General features: G+C 44.9%; 1 protein-coding gene across 5 annotated transcripts in view; it reads left to right on the top strand.

Moving 5' to 3' along the window:
• Positions 1-19,711, top strand: part of STAT3 (signal transducer and activator of transcription 3) — a 50,831-nt gene extending 31,120 nt beyond the window's left edge. For 2 of the 5 annotated variants that reach the window (XM_033089877.1, XM_033089878.1), the window contains exons 5-24: positions 2,050-2,145; positions 2,322-2,403; positions 2,593-2,687; positions 2,830-2,981; positions 4,839-4,997; positions 5,151-5,243; positions 6,048-6,107; positions 9,897-9,926; positions 10,027-10,120; positions 10,221-10,268; positions 12,132-12,215; positions 12,948-13,046; positions 13,184-13,319; positions 14,079-14,131; positions 14,348-14,442; positions 14,568-14,707; positions 15,215-15,427; positions 18,377-18,419; positions 18,705-18,817; positions 19,468-19,711. In XM_033089877.1, the coding sequence (XP_032945768.1) occupies positions 2,050-2,145; positions 2,322-2,403; positions 2,593-2,687; positions 2,830-2,981; positions 4,839-4,997; positions 5,151-5,243; positions 6,048-6,107; positions 9,897-9,926; positions 10,027-10,120; positions 10,221-10,268; positions 12,132-12,215; positions 12,948-13,046; positions 13,184-13,319; positions 14,079-14,131; positions 14,348-14,442; positions 14,568-14,707; positions 15,215-15,427; positions 18,377-18,419; positions 18,705-18,817; positions 19,468-19,523 (1,941 nt within the window). In that variant the 3' untranslated portion in view covers positions 19,524-19,711. The remainder of the gene's footprint in view (positions 1-2,049; positions 2,146-2,321; positions 2,404-2,592; positions 2,688-2,829; positions 2,982-4,838; positions 4,998-5,150; positions 5,244-6,047; positions 6,108-9,896; positions 9,927-10,026; positions 10,121-10,220; positions 10,269-12,131; positions 12,216-12,947; positions 13,047-13,183; positions 13,320-14,078; positions 14,132-14,347; positions 14,443-14,567; positions 14,708-15,214; positions 15,428-18,376; positions 18,420-18,704; positions 18,818-19,467) is intronic. The other 3 variants (XM_033089882.1, XM_033089880.1, XM_033089881.1) reach the window with 3 other exon arrangements.
• The last annotated feature ends 2,793 nt before the right edge of the window (positions 19,712-22,504 follow it).

Raw genomic sequence — 22,504 nt, 5'->3', positions numbered from 1 at the left:
GCCCTTGGAGAGAAAGTTTGAAGCCCCTGATATACAGCTACCAGTTGTATATTTGAGGCCTCAACCCAGGCCTCGCTGTTATTTTCTCTGTTTATATCATCTGGCATATTCTTAAGTGTCTTTTATCAGTAAAGCACCAAGAGATAGGAAGACAAATAGAGGTGATCCCTCTGCTACCAGGGCTGTCAGTCTAGTTGGGATTATAGGAACACAGACACTCAAACTCAAAGTGAGAAAAACATATGAGAGGATGTGAGTAGTTTGGCGTAGGGAAGTTGAACCAAGTTTCCCAGGAGAGCAAACAGTTGCGCTGAGTTTGAAGGGGAGTGAGTTCAGGTGTACTTAGGCAGAAGCACACGCCTGTCTGAGTGGACATTGTGTGGGGAGGTAGAGTGTGAAAACATGCTGTATTCAGGGAAGAATGGGTAGTTTGAGGTGACTGAAGCACAGGGAGGGAAGGTTTAAGTTGTTATGAGATTGTGTGAAACATCTGTCTGTGCTGGGCTGAGACGTTTATACCTGGAAACTGTGGCAGACAATAGTTTTTACAAAGGTATTAGAGGTGGGTTTCTGGAGGTGATCGTTAATCACATCTATTTTCCCCCTTTAAGTGCAGTCCTAATTGAGAAATAGACCTGGGAGTCGAATACTCATTAAAATATCAGCGGTATTGTTGGTAAAACAAGACTGGAAAGCATGGTTTGGGTTGGGCACTGTGGGAGCTTTCTGATGTCTGCCCCCCGAGTTAGTTCTTGGGGTGGAGAGGTTGGGTTTGGAGAGCAGCACTTCCCCAGCCATCCAGATGGAGCTTCAGAAATAGCTTTGTACCCACTGAACACAGAGCGATCGGCCGCTAGCACTGCTTCTAGAGCCCAGGCCCTCTCTCCTGACCCATGTGCCCCAGGAAGGTGAGTGTGGGAGGAGAGAGGCACCAGCTTGAGTGCTGGGTTCCTCGAAGATCGCCATGTATGCAGAGTCTTTCTCCCAATCTCACCAATCAGATGAGTCACCCCCTTATGAAGAGAATAAGTAGGAGTGGAGGTTGCCTTCTCAAAACTTCTAAGGAAGGGAACTTTGTATTCTGTGGGCTTGGGTAGGGACCATGGGAGAGGGAGAGAATGGTCACCTCTAACACTTGCATATTTAGATCTATTTTGGAGACTTGCGGTATCAGTGTAGAGAACAGATTGGAAGTGAGAGAAATTAGCAGCAAAAAGATCAACAGTTGGGGTTTAAAGGAGCCAGTGGCACCAGAGATAGATTTGAGAGATTATGGAATGTAGAGCCAAGGATTTGGTTGACTCCGAAATGAAAAACAGCTGAGAATTTCTAACTTGGAACACTGGGTATATAATGGCTTTCCCAGACTCTCGGTTCTGTGCCATTGATTGATATCTCCATCCTATACCAGGACCATGCTGTCTCCATCACCTCAGCTTTTCCTTGGTCTTCCTTTTCTTTTTTAATCAGAAGATGTCCTATTACTTTGACAAAACTTACCATTTTTAAGTTTGATGTGCTATTTGACCTTTTAAAGGTACCAGTCTCCCCTTCTCCCCTGAGATAGTATCTCCTGATATGGTGTTTTACCTCAGGACAGAATGATTTTTTTATTATTCCACAGAAATATATTGGATACTCCATACATTTAAATAGGCATCCAAAATTTGCTGTCATAAATTGTTGTGAGTTTTTTTTTATATACTTACCTAGAATGAGCTTTTAGAAGGAACGGACCATGTCTTAGCTCAACCTGTGGTCTCCAATGTAGTGTAATACACAGAGGAGGTTTGTAGTGTGACCTAGAGGTAAAAGGCCAAGGACACAGGTAAAACTCGGTGAGAGCTTCCTGCCAGCCCATGGAGAGTGCCGGCTGCTGAGGGACTGCCCGGTACAACGCGGGGCAGGTGCACTGCCTCTGTTTCCCTTCTCCTCACAATGGCAGCAGCATCTCAGGCCAAACAGGAAGGGGAGTGGGGTGGGATGGAGCGGTATTTTTCTCCCCATATTTCCCACATTCACATGTGTGTTGACTCCCTTCTTTGGCAGCAAGGGGGCCAGGCCAACCACCCCACAGCTGCCGTCGTGACAGAGAAGCAGCAGATGCTGGAGCAGCATCTACAGGACGTTCGGAAGCGCGTACAGGTAAAGCGGGGCTTGGGCAGGATATCCCACTCCTTGGGGACGTTGCCTGTGGGTCCTGCCTGTATCCTTTCTGAGGTTTTGGATTCATTTTAATTCTTCTTGGAAACTTTCTTTGCCCTTTCCCCAGAGAAGTCTTTTCTACTTCTCTGTGTTTGTTTGTTTGTTTGTTGAAACAGGATCTAGAACAGAAAATGAAAGTGGTAGAGAATCTCCAGGATGACTTTGATTTCAACTATAAAACCCTCAAGAGTCAAGGAGGCAAGTAAATATTAGAGACCTTAAAATCTGTAGAAAGTGAGTTTGTGTAACTTGAGTTTCAGGACTTGTCTTGACGCTGTGTTCAGACTTTGTGGGGAGGGGTCTTAGGGGCTACTGTTGCTTAAGGGAGCCTGGTTACTAAGGATGGGAGTGTTCCCTCAGGTCAAGGAGTTTTTCCTTCCTCCACAGACATGCAAGATCTGAATGGAAACAACCAGTCAGTGACCAGGCAGAAGATGCAGCAGCTAGAACAGATGCTAACAGCGCTGGACCAGATGCGGCGAGTAAGAACAACTTCCCCTGTGTGTCTCACTCACCTGTGGCCTGTCTGGTTTCTAATGAGTTCCTTCTCTGGAATCGACTACAGCATGTGGTTAGAGACGGTCTGAGGAAATGTTTTCTGACTTTGTTTTGGTTTCCAACCAGAGCATTGTGAGTGAGTTGGCGGGGCTTTTGTCAGCTATGGAGTACGTGCAGAAAACTCTCACGGATGAAGAGCTGGCTGACTGGAAGAGGCGGCAACAGATTGCTTGCATTGGAGGCCCTCCCAACATCTGCCTAGATCGTCTAGAAAACTGGTAAAAGATGAAAGAGAAATTTTTCCTTTCCTTCTAGAAAGCTGTGCTAAATTAGGGTCATAACTGGCAGGCCCAAAAAGTTGGTACTGTATCTCAAAGGTGGGGACTTTTGCCTATTCAAATTAAGTCTGAGCCTTAAAGTTCTTACTTCATTTGGACAATTTTTAAAACAAAAATGTATTTATATTACTATATTTTAAATATGTTTTATTTAATTTAAATAAAGCTTTTGGTTTAACTGTTTAACACATAGACTAAATTTTAAGTTTTAGTTACTTTAATAATCTAAAATGACACATGCTCTTTATAAGGGCAAAAAAACAGCAGCCCCCCGGCAGCACTCAGCAGCCCACGGCAGTTCACGGCAGTTCATGCCAACCTCGGGCTGCTCAGGGCAGCCCAGTTCTAGGGAGAGCTGTTGTTCACAATCTTAGCTGTAGGTGGCGCAGCTCATTGGCCCATGCTCACTGGCCCATGTGGGAATCGAACCAGCGACCTTGGCATTAGGAACACTGCGCTCCAATCACCTGAGCCGCGGGCCAGCCCTTTTAAATTTCTTTATTGGGGACTATTGAGGAACAGTGTGTTTCTCCAGGGCCCATCAGCTCCAACTCGTCCTTCAATCTAGTTGTGGAGGGTACAGCTCAGCTCTAAGTCCAGTCGCCGTTTTCAATCTTAGTTGCAGGGGGCGCAGCCCACCCTCCCATGCGGGAATTGAACTGGCAACCTTGTTGTTGAGAGCTCGCTCTCTAACCAACTGAGCCATCCGGCCACCCTCTGTAATCTGTTCTTTTACACTCATTCATCAAACAGATATTTTTAAGCATCCTTGATGTACAAGGCCCAATAATGAATGTGCTGCACCAGCTTAAATAAACTAGAAGAAACCTTACATGAAGGGGAAATGAGATACACAGAGCATGAAATTGGAAATTTAGGGCAACTCTACATGAGAAGGCCTGTTTGTTCATATCCTTATGAAGGCTGAGTTTTGTTAATTTACTGAAAGCAGTTTTAAATGCTTTCTGATCAAGGACCACCACCCCTTCACTGCCCCACGTCTTTCACATTCTCATTTAGAGGTCTTTTAATCTTTACTAAACTAATGGTAGAACATCAAGGAGAGACCAATATTCTCTATTCTTGGGGACAGGCTTCGTCAGCCTTTGTCTCCCTGTCCACCTTTTCTATATGTTGTGTTATCAATGTTTTGAAACATAATGTCATACCCTTTAATCCATTGAAGATTGACGTGGAAAGGGCTCATGGGGGTCATGCATTTCAACCCCTTCTCTCATGCAAGGGGACATTACAGCCTGCGATGGTGAAGGGACCTGGCCAAGGTTGCACAGGTAGTGAGTGGCAGAGCTAGTTCAAACCCATCTTCTTGGGTTGTCTAATTTCCTGTTTCCCTGGTCCCCACATTTTGGTACAAGGATAAGTTAAGATGAAGAAAGTGAATGCCAAATTCCCTGTTTCTTGTTCTCTGTATCTGGGTTCTAATACTCGTCGCTTTGCAATAACTCCGTTAATACCTCCTCGTGGTGTAGGTTTTAATACTTCTGTGCCTAGCTCCCTCTTTGAAATGTAAAATTTTAGGAAGGGACTATTTTAAAAAGGCAAAATAAATTCCCCTTTTTCTCAATAAATGCAAAATAAATTCCCCTTTTCTTATTTAATGCCGCTGAATTGTACACTTACAAATGGTAAATTTCATGTTATGTGTATTTTACCACAATAAAAAAGTTCCCCTTTCTTATTTTAGTGTGTTTATATCGATGGTATCCTCTCTTCTCCAGTTTACCCATGTACACTCCCTTAGGTAACTAAACGGTAACTTTCTTATTTTATTGGCAGGATAACCTCATTAGCAGAATCTCAACTTCAGACCCGCCAACAAATTAAGAAACTGGAGGAGTTGCAGCAAAAAGTTTCCTACAAAGGGGACCCCATTGTACAGCACCGGCCAATGCTGGAGGAGAGAATCGTGGAGCTATTTAGAAACTTAATGAAAAGGTAACTTAGAATCCTTGTCCCTTTCCCTCATTACCCCCCCACCCCCTCAAAAATCATGTCCTTAAACGAGAGATTGGCTCTCTTTAGAGGCACAGGACAGAGACTGGTCCACTGCGTGCTGTGTGAACTGCTGTCCTTCTCTTTCCCTTTCAGTGCTTTTGTGGTTGAGCGGCAGCCCTGCATGCCCATGCATCCCGACCGGCCATTAGTCATCAAGACGGGTGTCCAGTTTACCACTAAAGTCAGGTGGGCCATGGCACTTCCACTTTGGGTAGATGTGTTATGGAAGGATGTTCTGAGAACGAGAGCAGAGTTGGTGGCGAGGGTGGTTCTTCACAGGCGGTACTGTGGTGGATGTGGAATTTGTTGGCATATCAACTTGCTCTTTGATTCTTCTGTCAAAAGCTATAGAGAGGTCATCATATTCCTATGATCCCAGGCCTACAGTCTTAGACTACAGTGTCTCCTTCTGCCCCGCAAAAGGGGCAAAATAATGCTGGTTATTTTCTGTTCTTTGAGCCTACTTTTCCCTGATGATTTTAAGGAAAAGCGCAAGCCTTAGTGATACAGAAGCAAAGGGGCCACAGAGCAGGTGGGTGGTGGGCCTGCAGGGTGGAGTGTTACTTTCACAGTCAAGTCAGACAGGTAGGCTGGGGTTTGCCCTTCCGCAGTGAAATTTCCCTCTTCAGAAACTTGGTGTGGTGTTGGGTTTCAGGTTTAATAGAAAGAATACCAGCTGCGGAGTACATATTCCTGTAATATTTTTCATGAAATGGCTTTTATTATCCTTTGGTGAATCTCTTACAACTTTGTCCAAGTTCTTAGTTCTTAGACTTTTTTTCAGTACGTTGGTCTAAAGGAGTGATGCTTAATAAGATCAAAGACAGCACAGGAAGAGGAATTTGGGATTGTGATTTATTCACCTCTTAGAAATGAAGACTATGAATTTTATATTTCTTCAGCTAGAGGTTTCTGGGGGAGCCTACTGACTTTAAAAAAAACTGGATTGTTTTTCCTTTGCTCAGAAACTTTTTTTTTTTTTTGAAATAGATTGCTGGTCAAATTCCCCGAGTTAAATTATCAGCTTAAAATTAAAGTATGCATTGACAAGTAAGTACTCCTTATCTTAGCTCTTTTTTTTTTTTTTAAAATGAGAGAGAGAAATGAGAACTGTGACAGACAGCATGTGAACTTAGAGACTTTATCTCTAGTCAGAAATCTTCGTTTTGAACAAAAGTTTTCAAAAGACTTGCAGTGCACTGTCATTTATGTGCTTGAACAAAACCACAAAGCTAATGGTACAGATTTGAGTTGCGATTGCTATTGTGACCTTGAGCCCTCCTTTTCTTTATTTTTTTTACTTGTAAATGTAATTTATGCATATTATATAAAACTGAGAATATATGGGGAAAATGGATTTTTTGTATTGTTCCACACTTCACCACGATGCAATACTTTTCAAAATTTGACAATACCTTTCAAAAAGTAAAATGCACATACCCTTTGAAGAGATTTGAAAAGAGAAAATGTATTCTTATTTTTAGGTAATATAATTATCTGGAAATTTCATCAGAATGAACTGGAAATAATTACTAATGAAATTGGAAATAATTACTAATGAAATAAGGGACTTGAGGAAGGTGGTAGGTTTAATAAGTAAATAAGTAGGCAAAAATTAATAACTTCATTCATATATTAGCATTAACCAGTGAGAAATGATAATTGAAAAATTATCTCACAATAAACAGCAAAAGTAAAAATATATTGTGATCTACTTAACAGAAATGTTAAAGACCTATTTGAAGGAAACTATGATATTTTAGTGAGGAAGAGATACTGTAAAAAGTGATGAGACAAATCATATTCCTGGATTGCAGACTTTTATTATAAAGATGTTGATTCTTCCCAGTTAATATAGCACCAACCAAAATGCAAATAGAATTTTTTTTTTTTTTGCCTCCGACTCCCCACCCCACCACCCTCCCACACCCCGAGTTTTTAAGCCATTATTTCTCAGTCTAGTTGTAGGGCACAGCTCCTGGCCCACGCTGGTATTATGAGCCTTGCGCTTCACCTGGCTGAGGCCGTCAGACGCAGGTTGTTGGTCGGCCGCTCACAGCAGCTCATGGCAGCTCTTGTCGGCTGCCAGCCGCTCACGATGGCTGCCGGCCACTCACACCTGCTGCCAGGCGCTCACGGTAGCACACATCAGCACACAGCAGCCCATGGTATACCGCTCACAGCTCACATCCACCTCTGATTGTTCACGGCAGCCCAGCTCCAGGGAGAGCCGTTGTTCACAATTTTAGCTATAGAGGGCGCAGCTCACTGGCCCTTGTGGGAATCTAACTGGGTCCTTTGGCATTGGAAGCACGGCGCTCTAACCGCCTGAGCCACCAGGCCGCCCCAATAGAATTTTTCCTATGAGATTTTTTTAAAGCTCCTGACTTTCAAGTTGTATCTTAGATGAAAAAAAAATAAGCAAAGATAGATTTTTTTAAAAAGGATTTATTTATTTTTAATTATGGTAAAAAAATTTTAACATGAAAGTTACCATCTTAACCATTTTTAAGGATACAGTTCAGTAGTGTTGAGTGTTTTCACAGTATTGTATAACAGAACTCCAGAACTTTTTCATTTTGCAAAATCAGAACTATATCCACTGAACAATAAATCCCCATTTCCTTTACCTTCAGCCCCTAACAACCACCTTTCTACTTTCAAAAACATTTTTTAAAAAGTAAATAAAAGGGTCGGGGGTGGGAGATGAGGGTAAGGGGGATCAAATATATGGTGATGGAAGAAGAACTGACTCCGGGTGGTGAACACACAATGGGATTTATAAATGATGTAATGCAAAATTGTACACCTGAAATCTATGTAATTTTACTAACAATTGTCACTCCAATAAATTAAAAAAATAAATAAATAAAAATATTGGGGGGTGGTATGAGAAGCTGCCGCTGCCACATACTAAAATGTATCACAAAGTTTCATTTACCAAATGAATATGTTACTGGGTCAGGAATAAACTGATTGATGAAACAAAATCCTAAATCCAGAAATAGACTTCAGGTTTATATAAAGAATTAGTATATATTTTAAATGATATCTCGAACCAGTGAGGAAAGGATGGATTATTTAGTAAGTGGTTTGGGCCCACCTTGGAATTGAGGGGATTAGAGTGAGAAGTTAGAGTTTTACTTTTTACTGTCCATCAGAATAAATACCAGATGTATTTACATGTTTTAAACAAAAGTATCTTAAAAGCATAGCTGAATGTATAATGTAATGGTGGTAAAATGACAAAATGGTAGAACCACTTGGGAAAACATTTTGGCAGTTTCCTAAAAATTTGAACAAGCACTTACCCTATGACCCAACCTTTCCATTCCTAGGTACTAACCCAAGAGTAATGAAAGCATATGTCTGCACAAAGGGTTGGACATTCATCAATGAATGTCCATTAACAGATGAATGAATAAACAATTTGTGGTATATCTATAGAATGTAATGTTACTCACCAACAAAAAGAAATGCACTATTGATAGCTGCAACACATGAATAAATCTCTAATTACACTGAGTGAAAGAAGCCAGACCAAGGGAAAAAAAAGAGTATATAGGCTATGTTTCCATTTATGTAAAATTCTAGAAATGCAAATGAATCTATAGTGACTGAAAGCATATCAGTGATTGCTTGGGGACAGGGGTGGGGTGGAGTGTCAGATTAGGGAATGGATTGCAAATGAGCATGGGGAAACTTTTGAAATGGTAGCTATGTTTATTATCTTGATTGGGCTGATGATTTCACAAGTGTATATTATATATATCTGTATCAAATTGTACGTTTAAAATAGTACAGTTCATCAATTATCGATCAAAGCTATAATGCCAAAAAGAATGTTTTTAAAAAAGAAATAAGTTAGACATAGGGAGATTTGCCTATGAAGACTCTTAAGTTCTAAAATGTAATATATGGAAATATATCTTCTGGAAGATTTAAATCTGTAATCCCACTTGGAATGCACTGTTTATTAAATAGTAGCTGTTATTAATTCTGAAATTGTAAGCGAATATATAGCAAAGGTCTTTTAAAACAGTATAAAATAATAAAAAAAAGGAAAAGACAGAAATGTGACTATATAAAAGACTATATCATCAAAAACAAAGAGTTAAGAGTATTAAGAGGAAAGAGTTAAGAGGAAAGAGTATTTCCAGCTATGTCAAATGGGACGCTCTGAGTTGCAGGTAACAGTAAACCTTTACAGAAAATCCAGTGTGGCTTAAATAACAAGGAAATTTGCAACCTGGAATTACTGGAAATGCAGTTAGGGCAGGTTCCTGACGGTGAGATCAGTGACTCATTGATGGCATCGAGGACCCAGAATCTTCCATCTCTTCTCATCACTTGCATTCTAAGTCTTCCTTCTGGATTGCAACATGGTTGCTTGTAGGCCACATGCTTCCTTGTTCATGTTCAGCGATGGAATGTAAATCCAGCCTGAGATACAATTCCTTCCCAGTCTGACTGAGACAATGTAGGTCAGGTCCTCACTCCCCGGGACCACTGCACTGTGGGCATGCTGTGTTTGGACAGACTTAACGATCCGGGTCCCCTGGAGGCGGGGATGGGAAGGATACCTGAGCAGAATCAAGGTTCTGTTGGGAAGGGGGCAGTAGGTGTTGGGGCCGACAACCAGCTTTGTCTACTAGTGTCTACTACTTAAGCGTGTACAGGATTCTTATATTTCACATATAAAATGTAATTGAAGAGGTTATAGAAATTCCCAGGAGCGCAACAGTTTTTCCATCACAGTAAATTACAGGTATTCAAAGTAGATTTTTTTTGAAGAAACACAGGGCCTGTTTTATTAACACCAGTTTGTGTTCTTAACAGAGACTCCGGGGACGTTGCAGCTCTCAGAGGGTGAGTTCAGCCTAGAGGCTTCCTTTTCTTCTATTTAGTCTAACTTTGTTCTCTGGCCACTCAGTCACCTTTTGTGGCTGGTTTTTCTCCTATGATTCAGATCCCGGAAATTCAACATTCTGGGCACAAACACAAAAGTGATGAACATGGAAGAATCCAACAACGGCAGCCTTTCTGCAGAATTCAAACACTTGGTATGTGGGAGGAGCCCGGACTCCCCTTCTCCAAGGGCTGGTAGAGGACTGAGTGGGGGACAGCCTCAAGTGACATAGGTGCCGTTTGCTTTTCTTGCAGACCCTGAGAGAGCAAAGATGTGGTAACGGAGGCCGAGCCAATTGTGATGTAAGTTTTGTTGGGGATGAAAGCCAACTAGGAGGATTTTCTTTGATGGGGAGAGGAAAAGGGTCTTCTTATTGCCCAGAATTAGAGACATCGACCTGCCATTTCAGCTGTAGTCATTCACTGGGGGCCAAAATGACATGGTTGGAAGTCACATCTGCCGTGAGTTCTCTGGCTTGGAGCATTTCCTTGGTTGTCCCGGGAGTAAGCTTACATTAAGTAGGAGTGGAAAGTCCCTTGTTGCCTTACCCACACCCATTTAGTAGAAAAGAAGCCTGCCACGTGGCCTGGGGCTTTCCCAATTCCTCTTCCAGCTTCTGCCAGCTGATGCTGTTTGGCTCCTTTGGTGACTTCTTTTTCTCACTGAGGTGGGATAGAAGGTTGTAACAAATCTGACCTAAACATTTTAAAAAAGAAAAACCTATTTTGTTCTTTATCCCCTTTATTTCTTTTCTGCCTTCCATTGATTTAGATTATTGGATTCTTAGTGTCAAGAATAAACTTAAAAAAAAAAAAAGATAGGAAAAAGGTAAATGTGACCAAAAACTAGTTTTTAATTTAAAAAAAAAGAGAGAAAATTGTGACACCCTGTTCTTTTTCTGATATTTGTCCCCCGAACCATTCTTCCCTCTTCTCTAAAATGTAGCAGGCCTTAAAAAAAAAAAAAAAAAAAAAAAATTGAATTTCTAATGCTTGACAGTAAAGATTATGCAATGATATAGAGAAATGTATGCGGCATGTTTGTTTAGAAAAAGCAAGATGCAAAATAATCTGAGCAGTATATTAGTATATTTGTTTTAAAAATACATTATGCTGTTTTTTGCATGTTCACATATGCACTGAAAAAATCTGGAGGAATATACACCAAACAGTGCCTATGTATTTGTGCTGCTGTTAGTATCTGAGGCTACTCTATGCTGCTTCTGTAATATTTGTATTTTAAACTGAACATGTATTACTTTTTTAATCAGAAAAAGAGTATTCTAAACATGAATTGGAATTTTGTTTCTTAGAATTCATTGGTAGCTCTTGTTCAAAACGAGGTTGCTATACTGCTGGTAGGAGTACAAATTGTTAGAGTTGCTTTGGAAGACAATTTGGCATTATAAAAATGAACATACTTTTATAAACCAGCAGTGCCACTCCCAGGATTTAACAGTAGAGAAACCTTTGCACATATGTACCAGTGTACAAAGTGTCACAGCAGCCTGGTCATAAGCCCTCAGTACAACTCACATAAATACCCATCAACACTAGGATGGGTAAATGATTTGTGGTGTAGTCATATGCTGGAATACTATACAGCTGTGAAATGAAGCGCATCACCACTTGGCTGCGAGAGGTGACTCACTAAGGGTGCTTAGGGTGTGATTCCCTATGCGTAAGGTTCACAGACTCCTCAAACTAAACACTGTGTACATTGTTTAGGTATAACTATGGTAAAACTGTAAAGAAAAGCTAGGAAACGATAAACCCAAAAGGTAAAGTAGCAGTTACATCAGAGGGAAAAGGGATGGAGACGGGACTGGGGAGGACACCCAGAGAATCTCAGCGGTCATGGTCTTTTCCTTAAACTGGGTGGTGGGTAGACAGGTGTTCGTTGTCTTGTCATCCACTGTGCTTCACCCATTTGTAAATAACCTGTTGGATCTGTGTAATGTTGTATAATACACCCAGTAAAAGATCAGGTTGAGGAACAGAGCCTTGGAGAGTCTTAGTGCTGAAGAGAGCATATGCTCAGAGCTGTGTCCCTGGCAGTTTGTCTGTGGCCACCTGGTGGATTCCCCTTTTTCATGCAGTGAGGCTGTGGCATGTCCTGTCCTCCACTGTGGCTGTTAGTACCGACTGTTCTTGTCGTTGTTGTAGGCCTCCCTGATTGTGACTGAGGAGCTGCACCTGATCACCTTTGAGACTGAGGTGTATCACCAAGGCCTCAAGATTGACCTAGAGGTGAGTTCTGCCGCAGAATGGGGACACTCGGGTGAATCAGGACAAGAACTTCTAGATGGGATTTTTATCACAGAAGATGCAGTGATGACTCTTTGTTAAGCCCTGTTTTTACTTTTGTTATTTTCCTCCAAAAAAGCATTAATAATCCCATCTGAGAGTAAAGTCTTGCTTGAATGCTTAGAAGATACATGTATATATTCAGCTTTCAGCAAACTTGACATGAAAAGCAGTATTTAGAGATTGATGGCAGTTAACTTTCTAAAGTTGGGGAAAAACAGTCTTTAAACAGTCAGTGTTTTTAGTATACAGAAAATCATGGCCTTTACATTCTCTTTTCCCAATTTTCTTGATCTTGAAGAGAAAAAGCAGGATTCCTAGTCTTTGATTTCTGGAACCTGTTTGTTAAATGGGCAGATACAGCTTCACTTCTTGGAGCATGCCTTCCAGGTTTTATACGTGGGAATGTGTGGACCGTGAGTCCTGCTTTGAGCATGTCAGATTTTACAACTTTCTGGTTATGTTCAGACTGCAGCCCGAGTCCTATGGCCTGTGTTCAGCACTCTTCCCACTCTGGGTTGTTGAGCCAACTCAGTCACACCTCCTTGAGAGGTGGCAGTGGGTGTGGCTGACAGCATGACCTTTTATTCTGAACCCCGGGAGATCTGGGTGAAGAGGCTTCTGAAGCCGCGAGGGCCCTCTGCCTCCCCACCTCATCTCCCACTTGCTCCACAGACCCACTCCTTGCCAGTCGTGGTGATCTCCAACATCTGCCAGATGCCAAATGCCTGGGCGTCCATCTTGTGGTATAACATGCTGACCAATAACCCCAAGGTGAGTGCCCCCATCCTCTGGAAGGAAACCCGCCTTCTCTTCTGACTCCTCACTGCCCAGAAGTTGTGATGGTGCCTCGTGCAGGTCATCAGGCACCGCCCTTTCATCTGCATGAGCAAATGTATTATTTTCAATAGAATGTGAACTTCTTCACCAAGCCCCCAATTGGAACCTGGGATCAAGTGGCCGAGGTGCTGAGCTGGCAGTTCTCCTCCACCACGAAGCGAGGGCTGAGCATCGAGCAGTTGACTACGCTGGCAGAGAAACTCCTAGGTCAGCATTTTACCTGTTGTCCCTTCTGCCCTCCTCAGAAACGGAATCTGGCCATTCATTCAGGAAAATTCACTAAGCGAGGCCCTATGCCGGGGCCAGAAACTGTGTGCTCCCACAGCGGGGAGCAGGCAGTTAGGTGCAGAGAAAGTTTGCCTCCTAGTGATCATTCTGATGAGGTGGGAGGCAGATTTCTTTTCTCTTGGTGGTTGTCTCCCTCCCCCTCCCAGATTTTGTCTAATCTCAGGAAGATATTTTAAGTGCCTGTTAGATGGCGGAGCCATAGGCTTGACATTCCTGTCCATTTCTTCAATAAACTGTAGGTTGGTTTGTAATTTTTTCCCCTAGAAAAAGATGTAGTAGGATATTTATGTGCTACCTGGACTATAAGTAGCTTCATCCCGTGCTGCCACTAAATGTGTGACCCTGTAACACCAGCTGTCCACTTATTAGTGTGTGCTCCTGGTCCCCGGGCCACCACACATGGCTAGGAAGGGCAGGGGAACTTGATATATCATCCACCACCTCTGCTAGACGAAACAACAACTCAGGGAGGGGGGTCAAATGAAGGGCTTGGGTGTGTGTGCACATGCGTACACACACATATTTATGCACAGTGGTGGCAACCTTCAAATACATGAAAACCGGTGGTTTCAAGGCCCATTGGGGGACAAATGTGTATGAGTGTGTGTTCTGTGTTAAGAAGTAAGATCTTGATTCAAAGCTGAAAATTATACTGCTTTATTCTTTTTTTTCCTTCAGGACCGGGTGTGAACTATTCAGGGTGTCAGATCACGTGGGCTAAATTTTGCAAAGTAAGCAATCTTGTTAATGCCTTGCCACAGCCTCTTGGGAATAGGTGTGGGCGGGTAGGTCCAGACACTGGGCCCAAAGGCCCAAGACTCGGTCCAGCAGCCAGGAGGACCTGCCTGAGCGTAGCTAGGCCTGAGGATGTTGACAGCACTGTGCCCCTAGGAAGAAAAAAGCTGGGATGGTGGTAGACTTGGCTTTCCCGTTATTCTCTTCTCCAGGAAAACATGGCTGGCAAGGGCTTCTCCTTCTGGGTCTGGTTGGACAATATCATTGACCTTGTGAAAAAGTACATCCTGGCCCTTTGGAATGAAGGGTAGGTTGCCACTCTTGTGTTTGGCAGAGGACACAGGTGTAACAAGTTACCTGCTGTCTCAGCAGGCCAGTGGCTGGGGAGATCCCTTCAACCCAAACCTTCTTGTTGCTCCTTTTTGGCTCCAGGTACATAATGGGCTTTATCAGTAAGGAACGGGAGAGGGCCATCTTGAGCACCAAGCCCCCAGGCACCTTCCTGCTAAGATTCAGTGAAAGCAGCAAAGAAGGAGGCGTCACCTTCACTTGGGTGGAGAAGGACATCAGCGGTAAGCTTGACTCTCACCCACCCACCCCTGTTGGTGGCAGCTGCTGCTGCTCTTGGCGCTGCTGCTAGTTTCAAGCAACCACTGCCCCCTAGTGGGCAGAGATGACCTCGCATTCCCTGCCTCAGACTTGGCAAAACACAACTTGAGTGGCTTCTTTTCTCTAAGTTCTTCCAGCTGAAGGATTGGTTTGCCAATTTTGTGTTGCTTGCTGGAGGGGCTGATATTTGCCTAGGAATTTGCAATTTAAATTTTATTCTTCATCTCTTTTCTTACCTATCCTGTTACTATAGCTTATGCAAGTATTTATTCAAGTGTATATTACCTGTGACCCAGCTGGATAGCCTCTCCAGAAGCCAGCTGAACATATCCACTGTGCCAGGTGACTGGGCAGGATATCCAGGGTCTCAAGTGCTAAGTTGGCATGTCTTTTCCTGTCAAGGAAAAATAAATGAAGTAGTTTTCTCTGAGGTCATTTCCATTATCTTCCCTTCCTATATCCCATGACAGGTAAGACCCAGATCCAGTCGGTGGAACCATATACCAAGCAGCAGCTGAATAACATGTCATTCGCGGAAATCATCATGGGCTATAAGATCATGGATGCCACCAATATCCTAGTGTCTCCGCTGGTCTATCTCTACCCCGACATCCCTAAGGAAGAGGCGTTCGGGAAGTATTGTCGGCCGGAGAGCCAGGAGCATCCCGAGGCTGACCCAGGTAGTTGTTGATTTTCCACGTCAGGCATGTAATTCTGTAAGAAATTACAGGATTTTTGGAAGACAGACAGGTGAATGCCTGAGGAACAGACAGGTGAATGCCTGGCCATCTTTACTCCTCTTTATGGAAAAGAACTTTGTAGGGAGTGCTTTTGGGGCGGCTGATGGGGTTGGAGAGAGGAGAAGACTCAGAGTCACTAGTCTCTGCCCCACCGGGAGCACCCTCCCCCCCAAAACATACCCAAAACGCTTTGAAGAGAAAGCGAGGTCTGCATTCGTCAGTAACAGGATGCCCAGCCAGCACGGTGCTTCTTACATAGTAGGTGCTGGAAGGTTTGCAACCCAGACTTCAGTCTGGCGTGTTTCCTTTTCCCCATCACTGAACAATGTAAGCAGCGTCGAGTGGGATGAAGAAAGGCGTTTTGGAGGAAATGAGTTTGGCGCATGGTTTAAGAGCAGAGTTGGGGACAGCGGGGATTGAAAGGCAAGATGGTAACTGGTGGGAGGGCTGTGGAATTGGTATTTAGAATGTGTGGCTACTGAAAATAAGATTTGTTTTAAATGTTGCAAAAGCAGAGGTGTTTATGTAAGTTATATACAGTTGTTTTGCATTAAGCCTGTGATCTCGAGCGCTGTCATCACATGGAGGGGCAGAGCCCTCTAGTTTGCTCCCATCAGCCTTTGCTGCTCTCTGCTCTCTGGGTGCTCCCTCCAGATCCTGATGAGAATCTGTGATTTCTCATCTTTGTTTTTATTGAACTTTTCTTAATCATGGAGTCAGCAGTGGCTTAAGTGGTCCTTTGAAGTTAGCTCCCCTGCCCCAGTTGTTTTGAAAAGTCTGTGTTTGTACAAATAGCTCACACACAAACTGTCCCGCTTCCCTCCCACTTTTTCATAGGAATTCCCTCTGCAGGATTCCTTGGGGCGGGAAGGGCTGGAATTGGAGGAGGGAATTTGAGCTCATTGACAATTGACTTTCTTTTTCCCCCTGTTCTGGTGTTGAGTTTTGTTCAAATACTCTAGAAAAGTTTAACTCTCACTTCCTGTCTGCTACTTATCTCTCTTCCCACGTTGTGCTTCAGTTGGGAGATCTGTTTATCAGCCTCTGTCACACTACTCTTTGTTCCTTCTGCAGAGGACATTTAGATCCAAGTGCTGGCCCTTTGACTAATTTTGCTTTCAAGATCCAAGTTCCCAATCTGAAGTTGTGCCCTCCATTTCCATCTGTCCTTCCTGTGTGACCAGGAGGCAAGGTCCTTTCCTGCCTGGAGACCTCGGTGTTTCTTCAGGGGCAGATGCCAGTCACAAAAGTGGAACTAATTACTTGTGTTTTGCCTGCCTCCTGGGGAGGCTAGTGTAAGCAGTGTGCACGGATGGGCTCGGTGTGGTGTGAGCGTGGAAATGGGGTTGGGGGTCGTGTAGGGCTGGCTGTTGTCTGTGTGTGTGGAGCCCCTGTATTAAAATGGCAATCGTGGGAGGTGGGTCTGTGACCATTTCCTCTCTATCCCCATCATGAAGACATTGTTATCTCTCAGAGATAGATTGTCTGCCCAGGACTCTTCATTCCTCCTTCCTCTCCAACCAGAAGCCCATGCAGTATTTTGTTAACAGCTTGAGGGAAAGAGTCCCCTCTTAGAAATGACAAATCCCTTACCTTACAAACTGGCTAAAGTACATTTACAACCTTGTATGGAGCCATAAATCGGCTTTGCTTCTACTGTTCCCTCTAAGGCTAAAGCTATTTTTCTCAGCTACTTTGATCACTGGGGAATTAAATCCTTTTCTGTCTGGGGTGGCAGGTCCCCTCAGGTCAGGGCCAAATGGATTTCTAAGACACCAGAAGCCTGTCTCAGTATCTTCTTTGGATTCTGCAGTGAATGAATCTATTTCTTGGCCCAAAATAAACTTAGATGGCAGAATCTAAAGACCCCTTGGTGATGTCTTTTTTGAGATTGTCATCATGCTTTCTGATCCCTCAGTTTCTCCATAAGCCCTAACTAAGCTTTATAACTGTGCTTCTCTCAGCCCACCTCACCCCGCCCCATGCCTCCTACATGATTTGTTTGCCTGAATCCCCTGAATTTCATGCCAATGTCTCCAAGCTTTCTTGACCTCTTGGTGTAAGCATTTAGCACCTAAAATCATTTATTCTAATCCTCACATTTCTAACTATAGAACAAGAAATATAAATGACAGAGGGCACCTCCTTCTCCCCTCCCCCCCTTATATTGTAGAGCAAGTGCCTTGCCCCTTGCCCCAGGTCTCTTTGCTATTGAAGACGTAAGGAGTCCCAGGCCTCCTGTTTTCCAGAGTCAATTGTACTGCACCACAGACCTCTTCCCTTTATTGAGAGGCTGCTTTTTGTGTGATATAGTCATCCACTTGGAAAGTTATCGATACCCTCACCTAACAATGTAATAGTGGCAGATTAGTGCCGTTAGGAATAGAAGGTGTAACTCTTGACTTTGGAACCACAACCATTAGCGGCTCCACGTTCTCTGAAAGATTCGGTGACGTTGGTATCTGAGCAGGACGCCGTGCTTGGACTGCATACCCTCCGCTCTGCGTGCAGAGAAGTTATCTAAGAGATACGACCCAGCCAGTATACAATCCTCAGACCACATACAGGCAGTTAAACGATCGCACAATCCAGGGAAAGAATGAACACAATGCTGGCATTCGTCTGGGCTCACGTGGACAAGAGTATATTGAAGTCTCTGTAGTGAAGGAAAGCTTTATGGAAAGAATTGAACTTCCTTCCAAGCCGGAAGTGCCTAGAACACCAAATAGTTTACAGTGAGGGAGGGCAGCCCTGAAGGGGGACAGAGATTCAAAACAGTCTCTGCTCAAGGATGGAATGATTTCAAGTCAGACCTGGTGAGGCAGCCGGCTTTCTCCTGCCTTGTACCCAGAGTGGGGTCCCAGTCAGTAAGGCCCGCTTTCCTCTTCCCAGGTGCTGCCCCTTACCTGAAGACCAAGTTTATCTGTGTGACACCGTAAGTGGCTTACCTTCCCAATCTTGCCTTCCTTTCTAATGTCCTCAGTTACCCCTGGGAATGGGACACTGGGTGAGAGTTTTCCTGCGAAGGGTTGGAAGGCCCTGGGCAATGTTTAATACTCAGTGACCTTGTGTGTTTAAAAAGCTTGAGCTTTTATTTTTCTGTTGGAGACCAGAGTTTGATGGCTTGTGTGTGTGTGTTTTGTTCTTTTTTTTTTTTTTCCCTCCATTGTGTCTTGTCAACCCGGCCCTTTCCCCTCCCACGGCTCCCCATTTCCTACAGAACGACCTGCAGCAATACCATTGACCTGCCGATGTCCCCCCGCACTTTAGATTCATTGATGCAGTTTGGAAATAATGGTGAAGGTGCTGAACCCTCAGCAGGAGGGCAGTTTGGTGAGTATTTGGTTGGCAGACTTTGTCCCTGTGAGGGAAATCAGGCCCCCTTGTGCGATGTCCCGTGTACAGAGCCAAGAGCTGGAGCATCTGGATTGTAGAAGAAGGTTCTAGAGCAGAACTCTCCAGTAGAAAGGGGATACACACCACGTGTGTGAGTGTAAATTTTCCAGTAGCCACATTAAAAACAGTAAAAAGAAACAGGTGAGGGTAATCTTAGTCATATATTTTATTTAACCCAATAAATCCAAAATGCTATCATTTCAATGTGTGTGAAACAAATGAATGAGGTTTTTTTCATACAGAGTCTTTGAAATCCGCTGGGTGTTTTGCAGCTACAGTCCACTGATTTGGACTAGCCACATTTCAGGTGTTCAGTAGCCGCCTGTGGCTGGCTCCAGGCTGCTGCGTTCAGCATGGCAGCCCTAGATCTTCTTTACACATGGAGAGTTGGGAAGTAGTTAAGGTAGGAAGGGGACGGAGTCCTTCCTGAGGACGAGACCCGGTAGGGAGGCGAGCAAACCTGGATTAGCCAACCCTGTCCTGGCCGTGAGGGCAGGAGACTGGATGGTGGCGGTGACGAGGAGTGTGTGCCCTGCCGGCCCAAGTGCTCAGGTGACTGAACTGGTGCTCCCTGTCTGTCCCCCCAGAGTCCCTCACATTCGACATGGAGCTGACCTCAGAGTGTGCTACCTCCCCCATGTGAGGAGCCGAGGACCGGAGCTGCAGAGAGAGATGACGGAGGCACCTCCTGTGTTCGACCACCCCTAAGCAGCCAAACCCCAGAGCGTCTGAACTCCTAATGTTGTGGTTCCAGATTTTCTTTCAGTCTCCTACTTCTGTTATCTATCTATGAGCAATCTGGGCACTTTTTAAAATAGAGAAATGAATGAATGTGGGTGATCCGCTTTTATCTAAATGCAAATAAGAACGTGTCCCCCGAGACTGTGATCAGGGCTGTGGAAGGGCCGGCGAGAGGGAGGGAAAGGCAGAGTCTTGTCTTTTCTCGCCCCCTGCCCTCCTTTCTCAGCAGCTTGCTGTGGTTGTAAGACAAGTGCCTCCTGTGCCAGCGGCATCCCTCTGCCTATTTCTGTAAGCTAATGCCACAGGCTGCCTCTAGCTACATATGCGTACCCCTGGCATTGCACTTTTAACCTTGCTAACGTCTAAATAGAAGACAGGACTTTCAAAGCCCCTAGGTTTCTTTTTAAATTTAAAAGAAAAAAAAAATTAAAGGGCAAAAAACACTGTATCAGCATAGTCTTTTCTGTATTTAAGAAAACTCAGTTAATAGCCTCTTTGGTGCTTTAGGCATTCAGCTTTCGTCAGGCTGATACTTTATATAAATCCTGAAATGGGCTTCAGATCCAACCCTTAAAAGACATCTGACACTGTGGCTTGGCCTTTGGTTTTGAAATAGGAAGGTTGAAGGAGAACCTGAACATTCTAGACTTTTTTTAATAAGCAGAGTTTTTATTTTCCCTTGTATGTATTGGCCTGTTGGTAGGTAAGGCTGGGCAGAGGAGCGCTTATAACCTGTCCTCCCTTCCCCCGTGAACTTGCACTCCTGTTTCAGAGCCCAGAAGGTTCTGTGGGTGCCTTATAAGGGATGGGATGACTCTCCTTCCTTCCCTCAGTCCACCTGACCCCCCTTGTGGCATGGCTCCTTCAGTGTCCAAAGGTCCCTTGTCCTGTTTGTTTTAGGAGTCCTGGTCTCAGGACCTCCTGGAATAAGAGAGTTACAGGTTGAACATGACTCAGAGTATGGGGCCCCAGCCAAGGGTCTGACTGAGCTCAGGGAATGTGGTTCTTATCCCAGTTTCTTGGTAACTTCCCACAGCACCTGGAATCGTTTCTTCACTTGGTTAACTCGGGGCAAAGGCTCACTGATAACCTCAGTCTGTCCCTCAGATGAGGGAGTGAGGGAGTATACACCCAGCCTCCCCCCAGCACAGGCGACTATCTCCTGCCCATTGGGGCCCCACAGATGAGGCAGAACAGGTGAAATTGTGCACTTCGGAACACGTAGGAGCATGAGAGGTGGTCTGACGTTGGGACCACCTCTGGCTCAGAGGCCTGGCTATCATGGGTGGTCCAAAACCACCTTGTCTCAGTTGATCAGAGTTTCTGTGGAATGTTGTTTGTTACACCCAAAGGAGCCAGTTCCTGAAGTAGGGGATGAGGACCTTCTCTCCAAGACAAGTGGGGTGCCCTTGGCTGTCCCTGTTCCCTGTCCTCCTGCCTAGAAACGGTTGACAGGTAGTACAGGGTGCTCCCTTCTCCAGCAACATTCTTTCATTCATGATAAGCTTGACTCATAAACTGAGAGAAGATTTAGTTCGAGGGACCTGGGGCAAGGATCCGGAGCAGATGGATATTGTAAAGTTTGGGGCTTTCAGGTAGCATGTGTATCTGGGTTGAACTCTGATTGTAGCAAAGTTCTTTTGAGAGGAGCTGAGACTTGGTCCAGCCACTCCCTTCAAGAACCAAGTCCTCCAGGACCTGCCTGCTTTCTCCCCACTGTCTGCCCCTGCCCAACCCCCGCCCAGCCGAGGGGTTCCCATCCATCACTTAACCTACTTTTACAGTGGTTTGAAAGCTACTGTCCTGGCCGCTGCATCAAATTCCAATGTATACTTCATAGTGTAAAAATTTATATTATTGTGGGTTCCTTTTTTTTTTTTTTTTTTTTTGCTGTATCTACTTAAACTTCCAAAAATAAAAATTATATAGGACCCGTCTGACAGTGTGGCAGCTGTGTCTCTGGCCAGTGGAAGTTCCCCTGTCCTGCTTCAGTTCTGAGGGGGCCCCCGCTCATTCCCACGTTGACACCGGCCCACTTCTGAGGCACCGAGCACCCCCTATATTATATAGCCACCAGTCTCCAGGTAAGGGGGGTCATACTCCTCAGGCACAAAAGTGTCAGAGTGGAGGCCACCATTCTCCCTCACCCTTCCTCCTCTCCGCCCTCCTCCTTCCAGGGGCCTTTGCAAGCAGGGCCTCCTGTCTGGGGTCAGATAAGCTACCTAAGAGGGTTGGGATGGAGGTACTCCAACCCCACCCCCAAGGCCTCCCCTTCCACAGTTGTTCCATTATCACCTTCTCTTCAGTTCACTCATTGGGGACCAACTAAACACCTAACTGGCTGCTGCTCCAGGCCGGCAGTCAGTGGTGATAATTCACAGACATCAGCGCCCGCTCAGCTGTCTCCCACCCCCTCCCCTTGTGCCGAGTACCACAGAGCCGAGCAGGGTGTAAGATATGAGCCGCCTTCCCCTGCAGAGATGGAAGAGAGATTAGTGTGCTCAGGCGGCTGGCGGCTGCTTCCCTCCCCACCCACCCCCGCCACCCCAACTCTGGGCCCCTGCGCCTCCTGGGGCAGACTGCAAGCCCCTCTTCCCTCGCTTTGAGCTCTGAAGAAACTTCGTCAGCAGGCCTTGCTCCCCCATCCCTCAAGGGCCCCTAGACTTGGCACCTAGGTGCGGGGGTGGGTGGTCCAAATGGGGAGACATTCCTGCTCTCAGCCCAGCGTCTCCCCTAGTCTCAGGCCGAACTTTTGAAAACAGTGGCAGTGGGATGGTGCCACCTGCTGGTCTCTGGGAAGAGGCCAGGGGAAGAGGGACTGTTGGGCTCTCCTTTGACCCTGGCCCGGGAGGGTTGAGTCATCTTGGCTCTGACCCTGAGCTG

The sequence above is a fragment of the Rhinolophus ferrumequinum genome, chromosome 21 (genome assembly GCF_004115265.2).
Source record: "Rhinolophus ferrumequinum isolate MPI-CBG mRhiFer1 chromosome 21, mRhiFer1_v1.p, whole genome shotgun sequence".
NCBI classification, from domain to species: domain Eukaryota; kingdom Metazoa; phylum Chordata; class Mammalia; order Chiroptera; family Rhinolophidae; genus Rhinolophus; species Rhinolophus ferrumequinum.
The sequence above is the reverse complement of the archived record's forward strand: the minus strand, read 5'-3'. Positions and strand labels throughout refer to the sequence as shown.